This window comes from Camelus ferus, chromosome 10 (genome assembly GCF_009834535.1).
Source record: "Camelus ferus isolate YT-003-E chromosome 10, BCGSAC_Cfer_1.0, whole genome shotgun sequence".
NCBI lineage: Eukaryota > Metazoa > Chordata > Mammalia > Artiodactyla > Camelidae > Camelus > Camelus ferus.
In genome coordinates this window covers 9,044,177-9,064,666 of record NC_045705.1, presented here as the reverse complement: position 1 = coordinate 9,064,666, position 20,490 = coordinate 9,044,177, and the positions used below count along the sequence as shown (strand labels likewise).

Sequence of the window (20,490 nt, the reverse complement as noted above, 5' to 3'; positions counted from 1 at the left end):
TCCCCTTCTGCTTAAACCCTTTCTTCCAGAGCTGAGCGCCCGTCCATCCCTCCTTTCTCCAGGCACTTGCTTTGCCCATTGTGGTAACTCAGGAAATAATTGTCCTGTGGCTGGAGTAGACCTAAGTCAGCCTCAAGAATCGACTGTTTCTACTTAATTTCAGAGAGCTCTTTTCCATTTGGCAATAAACATTTTTTTCGTGGATTAATCATGAATCATTTTACGGCTGGCCCAACGTTTAAAATGTTGGTGGTGCTCTTCCCGTCCTCCAAAGCCCTTGATGGAGAGCATTAGCTGAGCTCTGCTGCCTTTACAAGCTGGGGCCACGCCCCAGGGCAGCTCAGTGCCTCCTCCGCCCACTTTATTGGCCACAAAATGTTTGTAGTTCAGTGTCTTTAACTGCAAGTTCCTTTTACTCACCAAAGGAAGAACCACAAGAAGGACTTTTGCCGGAGGCAGAAAACCTTTCTCCTGCCTTGCTTCAAGTCCATCACTTTACACAGAGGGTGTTTTAATGGGGAAAAGCTAATAAAATTTTTTACTTTGGATTTCGTTCTCCCTCCCAGGGAGGTAGTATTTGGGCCATATGGAGCCATTCAATCTGATGCACTGACTGTTCTAAAGACTTCCCCTTCCCCTTGGATTCTCATGGGTTGAGTGAGATAGATTCCAACTCATTTTTGAGTCATGTAGTCTTTTTCAAAGTGGGCACCATGGAATATTAGCCCCATAAAAATTGTTTCAGGAGAAGAGGGTTTTGTGGCCAAATAAGACTCCTGGGGAATTGTGCATTTGCTGTTCTCTTCCTGGAGATTAGCCATGCACACTGGCTTTGTAAAGGTTCTGACAAGTCCTGTAGCAGAGAAGCCTATCACACTTTGTTTAATCCAGTGTATCCAAAATTAAATTGACCTCAGAGTCTCCCCCACCCCTTTTTTGGTAAATGAATAACACCTATTACAATCCATGGAACAAGTCCAGTGGTTTGAGTACCACTGGTGAGTGGTCAAGAATATAAATATTAGAATCAGGCTCAAGTTCAAAACTTCAGTTTATTGACTTTGGACAAGTAACTGAACCTGTCTGAGCCAGAGTTTCCTCACCTGTAAGATGGCATTATAATGCAACTTGTTTTGTAGGATTAACTGAAATGATGCAGACAAAGTGCTTAGCACCAGGCCTGAGATATAGTAACAGCTGAATACATTAAGTGTCTATTATTGTATTATTATTAAATTTTTTTTTATTATTTACAGTCCTGTGATTTCTTATATGATTCTTACAGATCATCTGGGGGAAACAACAATCTTGATTCTAGGAAAGAAGATTGAAACTGTTGACTTTTATAAAAATTGGGGGCTTTTCCTCAGCTTCTCAGAATGGTGGGGATTGACATTCACCATATCCAGTCCTTCTCAACCTAGGGGACTCTGCCAGTCAGTTGTGACTTCTTGGGCTGGTCACAAGCCAGTTATGGTCACCTGAGAGAAAATTAAGTCCTACATTTCAGAAGGCGTTTTCTGATTACTGGATTACCTCTTGGAGTGTGGGGTCAGGGCAGGAGGGAGATGTGCGGAATAGGTCAGGGGGAATGACTTGAAAACGCCAGGGTTCTGGAAGCACCGACCTGTCCTTTTCGGATGCATGTGCCACAGAAGATGTCACAGAGTCCGCTGACAGCTTGGCTGAGGCAAAGGGCAGCTTCCACTGCGCCGATCCCCAGGAGGATGGAGAACAAGACCACGTGCCAGAGGACGATGTGCTCAGGCTCTTGGCAGGTGGTCCAGCTGGGCCGGTTGAATAAGTAGCTGTTCCTGTCAGGACAAGGGAGACAGTTAGCCTGGCTTGGAGGGACAGGAAAGGGAGAGAGCCGCTGCTTAGAAGCATGTGAGAAGCACCAGTCTAATACATTGCTCTCATCTTCATTCTTCCCATTGGTGGGGGGGTGGGTAGAACACACGTCTCTCCGTCTCACAGCAGGGCATCTCAGCAAAGCATTGTGGGTGCAGACATGGCCGCGCCAGAGAACACAGGAGTAAGCGGGAAATCATGTGATTCAAGGTTGGAACTGCTCTAAGGCTCTCTGAGGCAGTAAGGAGTGACTCAGAGCTTGGACTGTGAAGTCCCACAGATCCAGGGCCAAATCCCAGCTCCCTCACTAAGAAGTTTTAGATAAGCTGCGTCGGGGACAGGCAAATTTCCCCCTCTACCCCTCTCGAGCTCTTGTGGCTGGGCTAATAATAAAACTGACACATGCAAATAAACCAGAGAAAAAGAAACAAATTTTAATTCATGCCCAGGGAGGTCTCATAGAAATGGGACCTAAGAAGTGGCCACGCAGGCAGCTTTCATACTTTTTAGACAAACAATACATTTGTGAGAAATTGACAGGACAAAGAAATTTAGCACTGGGTGCTTAATAAGTAAAGCATCAAAACAGTTTGGGATTTGTATTAAATTAAAGAAGTAGAAAGGTTTGGTTACACAGACTTCTCGGCCCCGAATGCTCTATCTCTGGTGATGAGGGTGTCCTGCCCCCAGTTGCAGGGAGTGTGGCTTTCACAGAGAGATTTATTTTCTGCTTTCAGAGAAACAAGAGAGAAGGGTCAGAGTGTCTCTCTTGTATCAGCTCTTTCTTAAGTAGCTTTAATTCAAAATAATCGACGTGCCATTGACTGATATATGCATGCAGTCTGCCCTGGCCCCAATAGTTCCCCAAGCGTTCCTGTATGTCAGATTCCTTATATGTAAAATGGGGCTAAAATAGCATCAGTAGCATCGCGTAGTGGAGGGGATTAGCCCAGTGCCTGCCATGCAGCCGGCAGTCTCTTTATCATTATTATCATAGGATGGGGAGGTCTAGAGGTCTAGAGTAGCTGGAGAAGATTTTCTGGGGAAAGATGGAGTCACCTGGCCTTGAAGCGGGCAGCAGCCCAGAGAAGTGTGCACTATAAGAGGAAACAGCATGTAAGCCCAAACGGTAAGAGGAATTTGGAATCAGAAGGTATAGTTGGACAAACAGAAAATGGAATATGTTTTCAGGCCCCATTTAATCTATGTATTATTTGGGTATCTGCCTTAATTAATCTCTGCCTTCCACCATATCCATATTGGTCTGTTGAGTTCTCAGCAAGATCACACGTTCCTTAAATGTAAAGATTTCTTGGGCTTCATCAGCACTTTTACTTTTTACAAAAATCCCTTGTGAAAAAAAGGTGAAAGGATTGAAGGGCAAAATGGAACTGCTGGAGGGCTGGTGTAGGCACGGAGGCCAAGGGGTTCAGATTTGGAATTGGGTGGTGACGGACCAGGCGAAGAGCAGCGGCCAGGCTCAAGGTGTATTGTCCAGGTAGAACTGACAGGCTTTGGTGGTGGATTGAACGTGAGACATGAGAAGGGAGAAGAATCAATGACTCAGCAGGTTTTAGGTGCCATCTAAGGGGCTGGGGGTGGCAGAGAGATTTGCCAGGGGACGTCAAGGGCTTGGTCGTATTAATACTGAAGTGATGTGAGATTTTCAAGAGGAAATTTCAAAGAGGAAGTTACTGGTATTTGGGTCAGGGATTCAGAAGAGAGATCTGAGCTAGAGATAGACATTTGGGGATTATTTATGTAGAGATGGAGGGCTGTGAAAGCCATGGGGATGGATGAGCTTTACCAGGGAGAGAACGTGAAATGGGAGCGAAGCAGCATCTTTCTCAGTCAGTGGTGCAGGGTTTTCTTTCCTGTTCCTTTAGGAAAATCAGTGGGCATCACGGGGTCCGCCATGTCAGGGTATTTGTGCAACTCTGCAGTGTAAACCCTGACAGTTCGTTTTTCTTAAGTGCCTAACTTAAGCTTTGATTGCCTGCCAAGGCATCCACTTCAAAGAGGTCTACCTGGAGTAAACACATTTCCAGCCTCACAACTAGATAAAGAGCTGTGCCTCCTTGCCTGACTGAGGCTCCTTTGTTTTAGAGATCTTGGTTGATTTCAGTAAACGACCTTCTGGGCCACTTGCTTTTTCTATTCCTGTGCTTAAATTTCCTGCTCTTATGTTTTAAATTCATCGATAGTGAGCCCACAAAACCCTAGACCTCCACCCTCAACCCCAATAAAGGCAGAACCCCAGGCCTGCTCTCTCTCTCTGTCTCTTTCTTTTTCTCTCCTGGCAACCTCGCTGAGTGGCCGCAGGTATGCTGTGTCGTTTCCGGGTTGTATATGTAAGAAACCTTTATTTTTTTCGAAGTTTCTTGATAGTTACGCTAAAGAGCATCCCGCAATCAAAATAAGAACCACAAGGGCTGGTCTAACCACAACATTGCTTATTGATAGGCTGTCATCACAAAAAAAATCTGCAAATTTGGTTATGAAGTCTCCCCAGTTACATTGTGAATGAGCAAGTTGCAAATATACAATTTTCCATATCCTTCCTCCGTCCTCGTTTCTCTTATCACAGTGCCTAGTCAGTACTAAGCAGGCCCTCAGCACATACCAGTTGAGTTTAAAAACTGATGCTAATGAAGTCAAGGTATTATGCTGAACTGCTTAATTCATGGGCACTCCTTGCCTTGGCCAGTCACCTCCTAGAGATAGGTGATCTGAGAGCAGAATTGTTGGTTTGGTGCAGAGAGAGGACCAAGATACCATGTATGATTGGAAGCAACTGGCGCCATTACTGGACAGTCAGTCTGAGAGCACACGCTCTGTGATCATCACCGTATCGTCTTTAGATGCTGGACACTGATCTAAGGCTGTAAAGGCTACTCACTCCAGGGTGTCGTTCCTGAAAGGGTAGGTGTAGTTTCCACTGCCCGTGTCACAGAAGGGGCCACTGAGCAGACCCAACGAAGAAATGACCACACAATACACGGCCCCCATAGTGCCCAGTATGGCCAAGAGCACAGGAAACAGCATCTGCAATGGAACAGAACCAGAAAGTCAGAGCGGCTGAAAGGGTAAATCTTCTCTTACAGATGCCAGACCAGGTAGGCATCCTTGTTTTGCTTCCTAAATGCACAAAAAATGGGGTACTAGAGCTGAGAAGACCTCTGTCCATTTATCTGCTCCATTTGCAATTCTAAAGAATGAAATCACCCACTACAAGACTGTGAGCGGGAAATGTGACTTATTCACCGTTGGGCTCCCAGTGCCTAACCGCTGCCTGGCACGTGATGTAAGTGTGCTCCCAGCCCCCTGTCTGCACTCACAGCAGACATCAATAATTGATCTCAGCACTCTTGCCCTGAAAGAGAAAGCCTCACAGTCCTTCTCAAAACAGAGCAACCGATCAGCTGGGGTTGGCTCTGTTTGAAACCTAAATGAAACTCATTCGGCATCCTGGTGGTATTTGTTGTATGATTGGGTGAGTAAATGAATAATCATTTTTCTAATGCCTGAGTCAGTGACCAACACAGGGCCCTCCCTGTACTGTGTACAAACTTCATAAATGTGTGCACTGGATGGGTGAGTGAGCATCACAGCAAGGCAAGTGTCAGGGAAAGGTGACCTTCTGGCATATAGCATATTCAGTTGGGGCAAAGCTGAGGGACTTGTTTGCTTCAAAGCATGAGCTTTTATTCCTGGCACGTCCATGTTGTGTCTTTCTTACCACAGGAAGTGAGGGAGGGGAACGGCCGGGGCTGGGTGGAATGACTCAGGGAGCTCCTTGGAGATGGTCCTCAGATGACGTTGGGGGCTAAGGTCTCCCTGGAGGGTCTGATTGGGGGCTGCAAGGGTTGGGAGAGGGGACTTTGGGAGCAGAAAAGAGAAGTGAGACGGTGATGAACTAGAAGTATAAGAGCAGTGAACAGCTTGCTGTGAGCAGAGACATTGGGAAGCAGTTGTGTATGTGGGAAAGAGCACGATCGTGGGGGTCGGGAGACCAAGACGAGCCTGGGCTCGGTCAGCCTTCATTGGGTGTGTCCTGACACCCAACTGTGTGTCAGGCATCTGGGCGGGGCATGGGGGCGCGTACATAGATGATAACATGTGAACTTCACCTTGAAGAAAGGAGCTTACACTGTATCTGGGTTGGGTAAGTAATCCCAAATGTGCTTCCCAGATCTAAAATCACAGCCATGCGAATCTGGCCAGGCCACTCAGCCTCTCTGGTCTTTTCCTTTCCTGTTGGTCAAATGGGGACACGTTTATAAAATTGTGGCGACATTTCCGCTGGTTTCAACCAGCCATGTTGCTTCTGAGAGAGCAGCGGTGTAAGAGGGGCCATGGGTCAGGAAGCAGACGCACATAATGGATGCACTTAGAGAGGGTCAGCCTTCTGTTCTTCACGGGGCCGTTGTAAGAGAGCATCTGTGAAAGTGGGTTTTTTAATTTAAAATTTTTTAAATTAAAGTATAGGTGACTTAAAATGTTGTTTTAGTTTCAGGTGTACATCTAAGTGATTCAATTATATATATATGTGTACATGTATGTATATATACACATATACATATATGTTCTTTTTTAATATTCTTTTCTGTTATGGTTTATTATAGGATATTGAATATAGTTCCCTGTGCTATACAGTAGGACCTTGTTGCTTATCTATTTTATATATAGGAGTTTGTATCTGCTAATCCCAAACTCCCAATTTATCCCTCCCTCATCCACTTTTCCCTTTGGTAACCATAAGGTTGTTTTCTATGTCCATGAGTCTGGTTTTATTTCTTAAATAAGTTCATTTGTCTTACTTTTTTTTTTAGATTCCACATATAAGTGATATCATATGGTATTTTTCTTTCTCTTTCTGCCTTACTTCACTTAGAATGACCATCTCCAGGTCCATCCATGTTGCTGCAGATGGCAGGCACTATTTCATTCTTTTTTATGGCTGAGTAGAATACAATTGTGTAAATATATCACAACTTCTTTATCCAGTCATCTGTTGATGGACATTTAGGTTGTTTCCATGTCTTCACTGTTATAAATAGTGCTGCTATGAACATTGGGGTACATGTGTCTTTTCAAATTAGAATTTTTGTCTCTTCTAGATATATGTCCAGGAATAGGATTGCTAAATCATATGGTAATTTTATTTTTAGTTTTTTAAGGAACCTCCATACTGTTCTTCATAGTGGCTGCACCAATTTACATTCCCACCAACAGTGTAGGAGGGCTCCCTTTTCTGTGAAAGTGTTTTTGAGAATACAAACTCCCTTCAGTGTCCCTTCTCGCTCAAATCCCAGTTCCGTGATGTGTTATTCCACGGGCTACTAGGGGAATAAGAAACTCAAAGGATGGAGGGTCCTAGACTCCCCACAGACAGACAGACAAAAATAACCAACCAAACCCCACAGGCTGGTCTACCAGAGCTCACAGGCTATGTGTATACATGGCTCCCTTCACACCCTCTCCAGGGTCAATTTTCCTGGGATCTCGTGCAACAGTCCCCATCACTGTTGACAAGAGCCCTGCATGATATTGCTGTGCTTTAGAAGGAAGGTATTAGCCACCTAGATGTGCAGTCTACAAAAATAATGCAAATGAATGTATATGCAAAACAGAAGTAGCCTCACAGATACATAAAACAAACTTGTGGTTCTCAAATGGAAGAAGGGATGGGGAGGGACAAATTAGAGGTATGGGATTGACAGAAACAAACTGCTCTACATAAAATAGACAAACAAGAAGAGTATACTGTATAACATGGGGAATTACGCCCGTTATCTTGTCATAACCTGTAGTGGAATATAATGTGCAGAAATGCTGAATCACTGTACTCTGACCTGAACTAGCACAGTGTTGTAAATCAACTATACTTCAATAAAAATAACTAGATAAAAGGAGGGTATTAGAAGTCCTGAACTATAGTCAGTGGGTTAACAGTCTAGCCTTTAGAAGAGAGAAAGCTCACAGCCTAGGAAATAAGCCCTTCTGGGTTGTGGGTGGAAAGCTAAACATTTCTGTAGACCCCACGGTACTTACCCCACGTCTGTGAGCCCAGCAGCCCTCTCCACCCGCTCTCAGCAGCATTACTGCCGGCACCATAACCTGTGGCAAAGGAAATGCTCTTGAAATGAAGGGAATGTTACCTTTTTGGAACAAAGTTCCAAAACTAGCTATTTTAAAATGTCTAAGGATTCCTCATTGCTTGTAGGATTCAACACAAGCCTCGGACATCGTACCTGCTCCTGACCTGCCACCAGAGCCTCCTCTCTCCTCCGTCGAGACTCCTGACACACCCGCTGGTGGGCTCCCACGAGACACCGGGACTTCCCTGCCTCTGCACCTTTGAATATGCCCTTCACCCTTCGCCATCAGGTAAACTCCTATTCACCCTCAAATGGCCAGTTCAGATGTTACCTTCTGTGGGAGGCTGAACAAGAGGATCCCCAAAGATACATTCACTTCCTAATCCCAGTACTGGTTAGTATGACCTTATATGACAAAAGATGTGATTGAGTTGGAATCTTAACAGGAGGAGTTATCTTGGACTATCCAGGTGGACCCTAAAGGCAATTACATGTATCCTTGTAAGAGAGAAGCAGGAGTTCTGAGAGACACAGGGGAGAAGGCGATGTGGAGACAGAGGCAGAGATTGGAGTGATGTCTTTATAAGCCAAAGAATGCCAACAGCCACCAGAAGCTGGAAGAGGCAAGGAATGATTTTCCCCTACAGCCCAGAACAGAGAGCCCTGCCAGCACATTCAGTGAGAGCTTCTGGCCTCCAGAGCTATAAGAGAATACGTTTCTCATGTTTTAAGCCGTCAGATTTGTGGTAATTTGTTATAGCAGCTACAGGAGACCAGTACATCTCCTCTTTGTAGTGTTCAGTGACCCCTGCCCCAGCAAAACAAATGGTTCCTTCCTTCCTGCCTGCCCATCCTGCTACACCAAGCATACCCATTCTCCTCCCACTGCTGGGTTCTGAGCTCTGGGTCAGCAGCTCTTACCACAGTGTCCAATGAGGAATCAGGACCCAGGGACATGGTGGTGCAACTTGTGATGACATTTCCCCGTGCTGCTTCTGGCACTGTGGGGTGGCAGGAAGATGAGGGGCATGATAGGGCCATGGGTCAAGAACAAGAAATAAATACAGAATGGATGAACTTTATGAAAAAAAATCATCTCACCCTGAGCGATGATTGGTAAATGTATTTGCTGATGCAAGCATCTGGGGCATCCTTGCTTCTCACCAAGGCAACCGCGACATAACCCAGGGGATGTATGGTTGGTATGTGGTTGACGTTAAAGGTGCTCGTTGCCTACCCAAATGTACTCTTCCACCTGGCTGTCTAAGGTAGGGGTGGGGATTGCCAACGTACATGCCTTTAGAGGCCAGGCAGGTAATTTTAAGTAAGAAAATGTGTCCTGGTATAACGCCACAGAGAGTGTGGTGGGACCCGGAGAACTGGAAGATGTATACCCCCCCAAAGGCATCCAATTCACTGTAAAGCAAAACAGACATGGTGCAAAGCAAACTTCAGCCAGCTCCCAGCTGGTCTGCAGACTTTACACAGCCTTGATGGGAGCTGGGGTGGTGACATGGCACCTAGTAAAGGGAGAACTCAGTTTTAGGATTTGGCGGTGGGTGTCCAGCGTGCTGGGGAAGAGTGTGCTGGGCATGCCTTATTATCAGCTCTCTCTCTTTAGCGGGAATGGGTCGATTCCATCACACTAGGTTCCAAGGTGCTTAGGCATCCCTTGCTCCAGCTCTCTTACGACCCATTGAAAGCTTCATTTGCTTCCTAGCACTTACCAGCTGACATCATGTCCCACAGTTGACTATTTACGATTTTTCTCTTCTCCACTGGAATGTAAGCCTTAGGAGAGTAGGAGCTTGGTTTGTTTTTTCACTGCTGGGTCCCTGATGATGCCCAGAACAGTGCTAGCTCATAGCAGGTGCTCACTGAGTATTTGTGGGTGAATTACTCAGGGGTGAGGAGCTGGCTCATCAGCGTGGTCCACAAGGTCCTACACAGGGTAGCCTCCATCTGCAGGTCAGCACTGTTTCCTATCATTTCTTCCCTTAAGCAGCCCTTGCTCCAGCCACACCATGCTGCAGTTTCTGGGAAGGCATCTTACTCTGTGATGTTCCTCTGCCTTTACACAAGCCGCATTCTTTGCCTGGAACAGCCTCCTCCCTTCTCTGCCTGGCAAATGTCTACTAATTCTGTACAGGACAGCTCAGATAGCTGCTTCTCTGGGATGCCTCTCTTGGTTCCCAAGGGTAGAGTTAGTTGTTTCCTCTTCTGCAGACCCTAGGCCACCCCTGCAGCGGGGACTCACTCCATTGAGCTGAATTATTTGTGTGTGTGTGTGTATCTCCCTTGGTCTGAAGGAGCATAGGAACTAGGAACCGCTGGCTCGGGCAGATCTCTACCTAACGCAGCCCTCCAGTCAGGTCCCTGAGTGACTCCAGACCACACCTCTGACTAGTCCTAAGCTGTCCCTCCTAATGGTCTTAATAATAATACTGTAAATAATATTGCTGGAAAACAACCATTAGCTACACATGGAAAGAAACTGGGGCTCTGTCTCTCAGTCCCTAGAGTCCCCAGTTCATTTTATGTCATGCTTGTCCCAGATGCCCCATTTTAACCTCAGAAGCCTGCCAGGAGTTCTGGGGGAGCCCATGGCTCCCTGAAAATAGCCATTATTCTTGGCATTGGCTTTCCTGAGACAGCAACCTTGCTGAGGTTACGAGCTGGCTTCCAGCAAGAATGTGGGGAGGCTGCCCGGGACTGCCCTGCCTAGGAGACGGCATGCTGCTGGGACCTCACAGAGTCCTCACGCACTGTGGTCATGGCCACTGTCTGTGTGATGGCTGTCTACCTGGCAGGGAGGGTGGGGAGGTGGGGACTCGTGTGGCCCGGTTTTCTTGGCTCTTCCGAAAAGCAGCACTTTCTGGAGATGCTCCAGCCCCACTCCAGGCACCTCCGTGTCTTGTTTCATCAGGGCATGTGCAAAGCAGGGCCTCTGCTGGCGTAGCTCTGTGTCCTGTGTTGCATGTGCACGTGTGTGTCAGATGGTGGCGAAATGGAGAGAGAACAGGTTTACGGCTCAGACAGATGTTTGAGTCCCAGTTCTGCCAGGTGCCTGCTGTGTGTGGCTGCAGTCAGATGACTTAATCTGCCCGGACTCCATTTCCTTACCTATAGGATGGAGGTAACGATCGCACCTCACAGAGACATGGAAGCAAATGAAATAATATACGTGCAAGCATTTGATGCACTTGAAACCTTTGTGCAAATGCCTGTTACAATTACTATTAAAGGGCAGGAGCTGTGAATTCGGGTTTTATCCCTTGTGGATCCTTACACAGTGCTGGGCATGGAGCGGATGCTACACTGGTGGTTGTACTTGCTGTGGCCTGTGGTGTCCCTTGTGGCTTTTGAGAGCTTGTTCTGGCCTTTTGTGTGTCAGGAGGGTAGCTCTGCCATTCATCCTTCATTCAGAGCCCAGCTCCTCGCCTCCACTCCTTCCTCAGCCCTCTGCAGTCTGGGGTCCCCACCACCCCCACCCAGGCAGTGCTCCCACCAAGGTCCACCCTCACCTTCCTGGGTGTCAGATGCCCTTCAGGCCCCAGTTATATCACTGCCACTGCAGTTGACACTGAGATTCCTCTCTCCTTCTTGAGACTTTCTCCTTCTTGGCTTTTCTCACTTTCCTCTTTTCTGCTTTGCCTCAGACTTTCTAGCCATTCGTTCTCAGTCTCCTTCCCACTTTTCCCTCCCTCTGCCTACCTCTCAATTTGCAGGATCCCCTGGGGTTTTGACCTGAGCTCGATCTGTTCAAACCCACTGCCTCCGGGGTTCTCTGTCACCTCTTCCCGTTGGTCCTCAAGGTTGCCTCTCTCCTGGTCTCTGATCCCTGTCCACCCATTCTCTGCTCCCTCAGCGGGGACGTGGAACAGAGCTTAGCCTCTGCCCGCCTCCTGAGGTCCCTGCCCCAAGGAACACCACTACCATCTTCTGGTGCCTGGGTCTGAATGCTGCAGCCAACCTGATGCCTCCTCCCACCCCCACCCCCAACCCCTGAGATCAGTCTTCAGGTCCTGCCAACTCCACCTTTTAATATGAGTCAAATGCTCTGTTCTCTCTCCAACCCCATAGCCACTGCCTTAGTTTTCCTTAGCCAGGCATGAGTGAAGGCATAGAGTGAACTCTAAAGTGGACTGAACAGAGAGAGAAAGAAAAAAGGAGGAAAAAAAAAGAAAAGGAAAGATAGAAAAGGGGAAGGCTCATTGGTTTTCATTTTATCCAACTTCATGGACCGATTCTGTCCTGTTTATTTTATCCCCATTTCATTGTGAATATACAAGTGTAACCCTCCTTCTAGGAGATCCTGGGAGGTTGTGTTGGAAAGCTGGAGTGCGGGTTGGACAAGCAGTATTAAGGGATGCTATGCAGATGGGGTGTCTGGTCCCTGACTGAGCTGGGCTCCACTCTGCTTTCCCCAGGACCAGGGAATGTCTTCCCTCTGGTTCACTCTCTTTCAATGAACCTGAGATTCCGCAAATAGGAAACCTACATTTCCTTGAGCTGCTTGATGCCTTTCAATAGGCACTGTGTTTGCTCATCTGTATCTTGAGAGAAGTTGGGTGCTGGTGTAGCTATATATACTGCAGATGGGGAGAGTGAGGCTAAGGGGAGTTTCAAGACTTGCCTGGCGGTGGAGCTGAGAAATGCAAACCTATCCTGCAGAAATAAGGAGGGTGGGTAAGGGCAGGAGATGGCGCTTGGCTGGATCTGCAAAGAAGGTAACGGAGCTGTTAATCTGAGCCAGGAAGGAGGACAGATTGCATTTTACTGGCTGCCAGATACATGCGGGGTGCTCTATGTAGGTTATTCCATTGAATGTTCCCCACCTCCTGGTGAGATGGGTTTGATTCTCCTTTTACTGAATCTCAGGGAGGATGCCCAGCAGGTCAGGGGCAGACGCATGAGCTGAGCACAGTCTGTTAGACAACTAGGTCTGCACTGCTCCTTAGGTAGGGCTCCGAGCTGAGCCACAGTCAGCCTTTGCTGAGACATTGCTGATTTAGAGGTTCTCTTGTGCAGGAAGAGAAGGACCAGCCCTGCCAGGATGGGAGGGGGAGGTGGTCACTGGATGCAACTTGAGACATTATTATATCTACTATGGTGCCTGGGGGAGAAACAGGAAGGGAGATGGTCACCTTTTCCTGAGAGTTCTTTATCTTTCATATATTCATTTACCTATTTGCTGGACACCTGCTCAGTGCCTGGCACTGGAGTCTCACATAAACACACGATCTTTTCATAAGAGACCCTGGTTGCCTGGGAGAGGAGAGCCAACTGAAAACAAAGGTGGAAAAGAAGGCAAAACACTCAATATCTATCTCAGGGGGCAACGAATTACAATTTGTGGGCTAAATCCAGCAGGTTGCCAGTTTTTATAAATTTTATTGGAACATAGCAATGCCCGTTTGTATCCATACTATCAATGGCTGCTTTTTGCCCTATGATGGCAGAGTTGAGTAATTGAAGCAAGAGACCCCGTGGCCCACAAGGCTGGAAATATTCACTATCTGGCATTTTACAGAAAGTTTGCCAACCCCATGATTTAGCCTAGGGAAGCCTTGATGGGAGCTACTCAATTTATTTTTCGAGATGGTCATCTTGAGACCCGATGAACCTGGCAGATGCTCTGTCATTGGGCTTTTTATAAAGCGTATGGTTTCCTAACAACCACATATTAAGCTCTAGTCTAAGCCGGCACTTTGCTAGGTAGGAACTGTAGAGGGCCTGAGACTTGGTGAATGAGACTTGGACCGTGCTCTTAACGAGCTCACAGCCTAATGGGGGAGGCAGGTGTATAAGAGATGGTTGCAGCACGATGTGCCAGTGCGGAGAGGGTCTGTGTATCACGTGCTGTGAATACAGAGGAGGAGCAGCTGGCCGTGCTCTGGGGGCCCAGGGAAGGTGGCCCCAGATGAGATGCATTGCTCTGTGACTTGAAGGTTGTTCAGTGGCACCCTTCACTTGGAGGAGGTAAGGTAGCTCAACCTCGTTCTTACCAAGAGTCCAGCTCCAAGAAAGCCGTGGAAAAACCAGACCAAATTTGTGACCTTGGCAGGCGCCAGCACCTGCCCGTTGGGAAAGTACAGCAGGAGGTTGGCGATGATGGCTGTCGTGGCCAAGGTCAGGAGCAGCATGCCAGTGCACCTGGAGCCTGTCTCAGAGCACATGGTGAATCCGCCCTGGAAGGGAGAGAGAAACAGCTAACACCAGGAAGCTGCCTGCTCCAGCCTCCAGCCACTGCAGAATCGGGAGGAGTGCCCCAGCCTCAGAGCTCCAAGAGCAAGGTGCCAAGCCCAGCTCCTCCATTGGTAGGCGGTGTGAACTGGGCAGCCACATTACCTCTCTGGCTCTCTGTTTCCTCTGTAAAGCAGAGAAAATACTGATCTCACAGTGGTCTAAAGGAAGCAAAAAAAATGTGAAAGCATCTGGCTCATAGTAAATGTTCAATAAGCTTTCTTTAAAGTATTGGGGCAAATTGAGATAATGTTTAAGAAATCGCTGTTACCCTCTGGTTCTTTCAGCTACACCCAGAGTGATTATGATCAAATCTAGTGATTATGAACTAGATCCTGGTCCAAATCCTGACTCGGTCACTTAGCAGCTGTGTGGCTTTGGGCAAGTTCGTTTACATCTCTCATCTCAATTTCTTCATCTGTAAAATGGGGTTGACAGTAGCACTCACCTTGTGGGATTGTTGAGATAAATATAAAATCATATATTCAGAATGTTCTCAGACAAAGCTCTCAATGCGTGGTAGCTGGAGAATAAGGAACTAAGCAGGTCTGAATCATCTTGACCTCTTATTTTATTTATGTGGAAGATTTCCTTTCTCACTTTCTTTGTCAGTTGAGTTTATTGAGCCTGGAGATTTCTGAGAAGCTGGGACGGAGGCACATGGAAAGAGGGAAAGAGGGAAAGGTTTTGCATCTAATTTTTTTTTTCTCTGCAAAATGATGCATTTTTTCTCCCGAGCATAAATGGGATTGGAGTAAACGCAGCATCTTGTTTGCTGAGTGAAGTCTGCTGGAGAAGCATGGGCCCCGTGCTCTGCGACGAGACCTGGGGGCTCCAGACTGTGTGTCCGCGACCCAGGGAGGGGTTCCTGTTTCACGTTAGATGGTGCTCTTCTAACACCCCTTTGTGCCTGTTCTCAACCCAGATCCATGCCGAGATTGTTAACTGGCTCGTGAATAGCAGCTCATTCACTACCAGAGGCCTGGTGCCTTGAATGGCCCTTCCCACGGAAGAGGGTGGGGGGGGGGGACCTGGAGCAATTTGCAGAGCCAGGGACCTCTCTTTGGGGACACAAGTGAGAAATGTCCAGCCTTAGCTTTCTGTTCCCCTAGAAGAGTCGCAGTTACTGATGAACAGTGGCTTACGTGGGATGATAATGCTTGGGGTCTTATTTCTATCTGCTATTCAAGTTCAAGGCTGCAGAAAGCTGATGCCTGCCTGAACGGGGCCCCGCCTCTGGCTCTTTTGTTTGTATGAAGAAGACTGAAACTGCTGACCTCAGTCCCGTTATGGTCACCAACAGCAGTGACAATGAGAAGTTAACGCTTACAGGGAAACCATACTGTACAATGTGCAACAACATCACACAGCTGCCACCACTTGTGCAGACACATCATGAACATCCTTTCATTTAAGTCTCAGAACATCCCTGTGAGATTGAATAGCTCCATAGCTCCGAGAGGAAATGGGCGTATAGAGGTTAAACAAGGTTGCAGGGTCTCCCAGCTAGTAAACATCAAAGCTGGTACTCGTTAGGTTTGTTCTGGTTATTCCCAGTTAGGGCAGATAAATAGGAACTGGGAGCACTGGGAATTCAGGGCTGCTGAGCCTTCTTACATCCTGTAAAAGGATACACAGTCAACAGCCCCCTGAATGAAAACTATTGCCTGCCATATCAGTAAATGAAGGATGCTGTGGCCATCAAGTCATCAGCCACTGCTGCCACCCCCAACAGTGAGCTAGAGGGAAATCAGGTTGGAAACCAGCAGGCAGCCCAGCTTCTGCCACCACCCACAATGGTGCCCCCTGAGGGAACTCAGGATGAGAAAGAACAGGACACTGGCCCTAGACAGCCACGTGCATATCAAAGAAATGATTTCAATGAGCCCAGACTTTTTTGCAATGAGCACCTTCCCATACATAGAAAAGCACTAAATTCCTTAACTTGAGCTATCTGGTTTTCTTTATCTAACAGTCATCTTTTGATGTTCCGACTACCTGGTCTTTGTTGCAAAAAGTCTTATTTATCCTGGCTCCTCCCCTACCTTTTCGGAGCAGTTTCTCAGAGCGACCTAAGAGGCCATGTCCTGGGCTTAAGTCCTCAGAGATGTCTGCTGAATAAAACATAACTCTCAGCTTTTAGGTTCTGCACTTTTCCAGTCAACACCCCATTGCTCCTTGCCAACTGGTTGTCACAGCTCTTGCAGCAATGAATACAGCTGTGCTCACTCTCCAGGAAAACTGCAGATCTGAGGGAGGAAGGGGCGGGTGGGTGGAAACTGCAGCCACATTTGGGAGGGGGACCGTGCAGCTCCCAAGGATGGCAGTTAATCAAAACTGTGAGAAGACGATCATTCTCTTGGGCTGAGAATGTCAGTGCTGCGAAGGACTCATGGAAATTTAGTCCCTTCATTTTCTAGGGAGCACAGCCCCAGGGGGTTGAAATGACTTGTTCAAGGTTACACAGCTCGGTATTTGGAAACAACAGCAAAAATAGTCGCTGTCATGTTCACAGGCATGATCTCCCCTGATCCTTCAATAGACCAGTGACAGAGATATCACGATTACACCTATTTTATTTGTTCGCTGCTGGATATTCCGAGGCTCAGAGAAGCCAAGGAACTTGTAACAGAGCAGCTTGTCTTCTGAGTCTGTCCATTTCCCACAACTTGTGGCCTCAACAGGTGGGACAATCACAAGCCCTTGAGTTCCCTGATCAGAGACTTCACAGCAAATAACCTGCCTCCTGTTCCCCATACATATATCCATGTTTGTACTGTCAGGCAATGACACCTGACGTTTAGGTTTGTACAGCATAGTGGCTGCACTGAGGTTTTGGCCAGCTGTGTAGCTCCAGGCTGTGGGGACTGGCCTTCAACACCAATCCTGCCCGTCCCTTCAGCAGAAACACACAGACATACCCGTCCACCCAGTACCTGGTCGGCGGGGCTGGGCACAGGCATAGCGGGCAGCCTCCCCGGGGGCAAGGCACCCCGGCCCTGCCAGGCTGGCAGAATCTTCTAGCTCAGCTGCTGGAAGTTTCTGGGCGGGCTCTGGATCCTTGCACCTTCAGGAGGCACGACGTGAACACTTAGTAGATGTGGGACAGTAGGGGATCCCAGGTACCAGGACAATTTATGTATCTAATCGCAGCCGTTGTCTCCTCTTCCCTCAGGACCCGCAGTGAGGAAGTGCCTTGTCTCTGTAGAGTCTGAAGTCCGAGGCCTTTCCAGGTCCTCCTCAGGCCCCTCAGCGAAACGGCACGCTGAACTCTTGAGAGGCAGAGGGCTCTCCTCTTCCTGCCTGGCCCCACCTTTCTCCTCCTCCCCCACCCCCCCAGTCTGGACAAAGTGGCTCAAATTCCTGGCCCCCTCCCTGCCGCCCGGTAAGAGCCAGCGCTGCCTCTCCCGCCAGGCGGCCCCAGGGGAAGGGCCCAGCCACTCAGCCACAAAGGCATCTGCGCTCACTGTACTGGCTCCTCTCTCTGGGTCACTCCTGATAACCTCTGGAAAGTCTCCCTGGCAGGTGTCTTTCCACCCCACTGAGATGGAATGGGGGGGAGTGACAGCCCTGGATGTGGGCAGGCAGGGAGGGCCCGCCAGCCCCGTGTGAATGTGTGGGAAAGGCCCAGCCTACTGATTAGGGGCTTTGGAGCATCACCGCTCTGCCTCTTCATCCTGCAACTCCCTTGCTCCAAACCCCAGGCTGTTGACTAATTGCTTCTCACATAGGTGGACAATGGGGCCTCCTGGCTTCGTTTTCCAGCCAGACTTGGTCTCTCAGCCAGCCAGGCAAAGGAAATGGATTGTCAAGGGGGCCCTCTCCCCCTTCTCACCCATCCCTCTGGCCCCTGAAGCTGTGATACTGATGCAGCCAGAGATGGGTGACGTGTAACCAGTTGGGGCTCGATGCCAGGGATCTGGTTACCCAATCGCCCAGTGGGATGAGCCCCAAATGGCTTTGCCCCACGTCCATCTCGGTTTTCCCAGTCAGTGACCAGTGTGGCTGCTGGATAAAGCCCTCTTTGTCTTTGGTCTTGCTGCCACCCCTTCCTTCCCATAAGAGCACCTTTCCCTTTGGTCATCTACCAAGTTTTATTTTTCGTACACAGTGACCCCCAGTGTGCTGTGAAACCTCTGAGAAAGTGAGGACATTACTCCAAAAGAGGAAGGGAAAAGACCCCAGCTCTTGTCTTACCTAAAAGATAAGAATTCAGACAGGAGATGGTGTGTCGTATAGTGAAAGATTTTAAACGATTTGTTTAGCAAAGGGAAAGTACACCTTCAAGAACAGGAGGTGGGCTGATCCAGGGGAGGATAGCGGTGGTCTTTGTTTGCCTTCTCTTCTACCCTCGCTTAGAGGTGGTCTTTTGATTGATTGATGGCCCTTGCCCCGGAGTGCCTAGTCATGCTTGTCCTCTGTGCGCGTGTCCTTACCCATGATGCACCCATGGTGGGGGGCCTAAACCGCAATGTTAATTATATTACAGTGGGCATTGGGCCATGTCCGGTTAGGTCCTTCTTGCTACTGCGCAGTTGTTGCGGTCAGGTTCTCACCGGTTTCTTGCTGGCACTCATCTAGAGGAAGAAAAGTCCCTTTATGCCGGGGGCGGGCATACCATCACCTTCCAGACCATCCTCTCTCTCCCCCACCTATCTGCCGAGTGCCCCCGCTTATCCAACTACCTAACAGAACCAAGTGATTCTCTGATCAGGTACCTGGCCTCCCAGGCCTAACTGTCTTGCAATTCATAGCCTTTCTTGGCAGCAAAGTGATTTGCTATGCTGTGCTTAGACTGCCCTCTGAGCAACCCCCAGGAGCTGTCAGGACGATATTACTTTTGCCTCATTATTCGGATGGGGAAACAGGATCCGAGAAGGTCCGACCTGCCCAAGGTCAAGAGAACCAAGAGAGAATTCATGGTTCTCATTTTTGTGCTCTTCCTGTAGTACTGAGATGAGCTTCTGATCTTGGGCTGTCTCACCAGAGTAGATTCGGGGCCCTCAGGCCTCCCCAACAATGCTTGTCACCTACAGAAGGTACTTGGACATGCTGCCCTCCACAGGGGGTAGCCCTCAAGCCTAAAGGGGCCAACTTTTGATAATGATGCAACTTACCTGGTCCCCGAGTCAGTCTGGCAGAGGTGGCATTTGGGAAATCTCCTCATCAGTTCTGCAAATGTCTATACTATTTGAAGCCTTTTCATAAGAGCACATCATCCCCAAGGATCCAAAATGATGCTAACACCTTCCAAGGCATAGCATTAACCTCATTCCTGAAGGTGTAACTGAAATTAAATGGGCAAAGCTCTTTGCTTGAATTGTATGACGTGCTCTGTCATTTCTTAGAAGAGTTTTAGCCTGTGGCAGGAACTGCTGTATGATCACCGAAATCTTTCCCCCCTGGACACAGAGCTAGCCTTGCAGGAAGGTGTGGCCGTGTGATTGCATTCTGGCTGGTGGAATACCGGCCACCGTGATGCATGCTGCTTCCAGGCCTGGCCCAGGAGAAGTTCTCGTGTGTAATTCTCCATCCTCTTTTTTCTTGTCTGTTGACTGGGTGCAGAGACCCAAGGGGATGCTTGAGCCACCAGAGTTTTTCAGCTTATCTTCCACCTTCACCTCCCAAACCACATAACTCTGGTTCCTGAGCCCTTCCAGACTGTAAGGCTGGATTCCCCCAGATTCGTGTCGGTGTCCTCCTCTGCAGGCATTTAGAGTTCAGTTTTCTCCCTTCCGACTAAGTTAGATACCACACTTGCATTTCCTTTCCATCTTCCCAGAATACGTCAACCTTTCCTACTCTGTGCAGTCTCATCTCGTATCTGTTCTTTTCAGTGACTTTACTGTGTCTTGGGAGGGACTTTTCAGGAGAGGGCAGAGACAAAACAGGTACAATCCTTCCTGATTCCACATCAGTCTTGTATGATCATCTTCAGAATCAACTCTAGAGATAACAATATTGAAAATAACTTCAGAAATAGGGATGTTGGAGTTATTGTGTGGGATTTTTAAGCACAAACTACACATGCATTGTTCCTGTGCCTTTAATAAACTGGATAATTATTAAATAGGAAACTAAGAATATATATAATGTCTTTTCTTTTCTATTTATTTATGTTTAAAAAGAACTTCTTCTCCCATTTTGCCCCATGAGCAGCCAGCTTGTTTACCTTCATCACCAACTTGGACTGGTGCCTGAGTCAGGCCACGGAGGGCTGGCAGGCTGTCTTGGCAGGAGGTGGCAGAGGGAACTGAGATCAAGTGGGCAGTCGAACTGGAGCCATTTCAGG

The 20,490-nt window shown here is 48.0% G+C and overlaps 1 protein-coding gene and 1 long non-coding RNA gene across 2 annotated transcripts in view; one reads left to right on the top strand and one right to left on the bottom strand.

Moving 5' to 3' along the window:
- The window catches only part of LOC116666313, a 59,431-nt gene extending 51,108 nt beyond the window's left edge, over nt 1-8,323 (top strand). The window contains exon 3 of the long non-coding RNA XR_004323084.1: nt 8,078-8,323. This is a non-coding gene — a long non-coding RNA (uncharacterized LOC116666313). The remainder of the gene's footprint in view (nt 1-8,077) is intronic.
- LOC106729844 (transmembrane 4 L6 family member 1-like) lies at nt 1,314-17,196 on the bottom strand. Its single transcript, XM_014560726.2, has 6 exons — nt 17,135-17,196; nt 13,961-14,143; nt 7,906-7,971; nt 4,751-4,896; nt 1,628-1,814; nt 1,314-1,481 (listed from the first exon to the last, which is right to left on the bottom strand). Exons 1-6 carry the CDS (start codon nt 17,159-17,161, stop codon nt 1,461-1,463), a joined length of 630 nt encoding a protein of 209 aa, XP_014416212.2. The 5' UTR covers nt 17,162-17,196; the 3' UTR covers nt 1,314-1,460.
- Nucleotides 17,197-20,490: the final 3,294 nt, after the last annotated feature.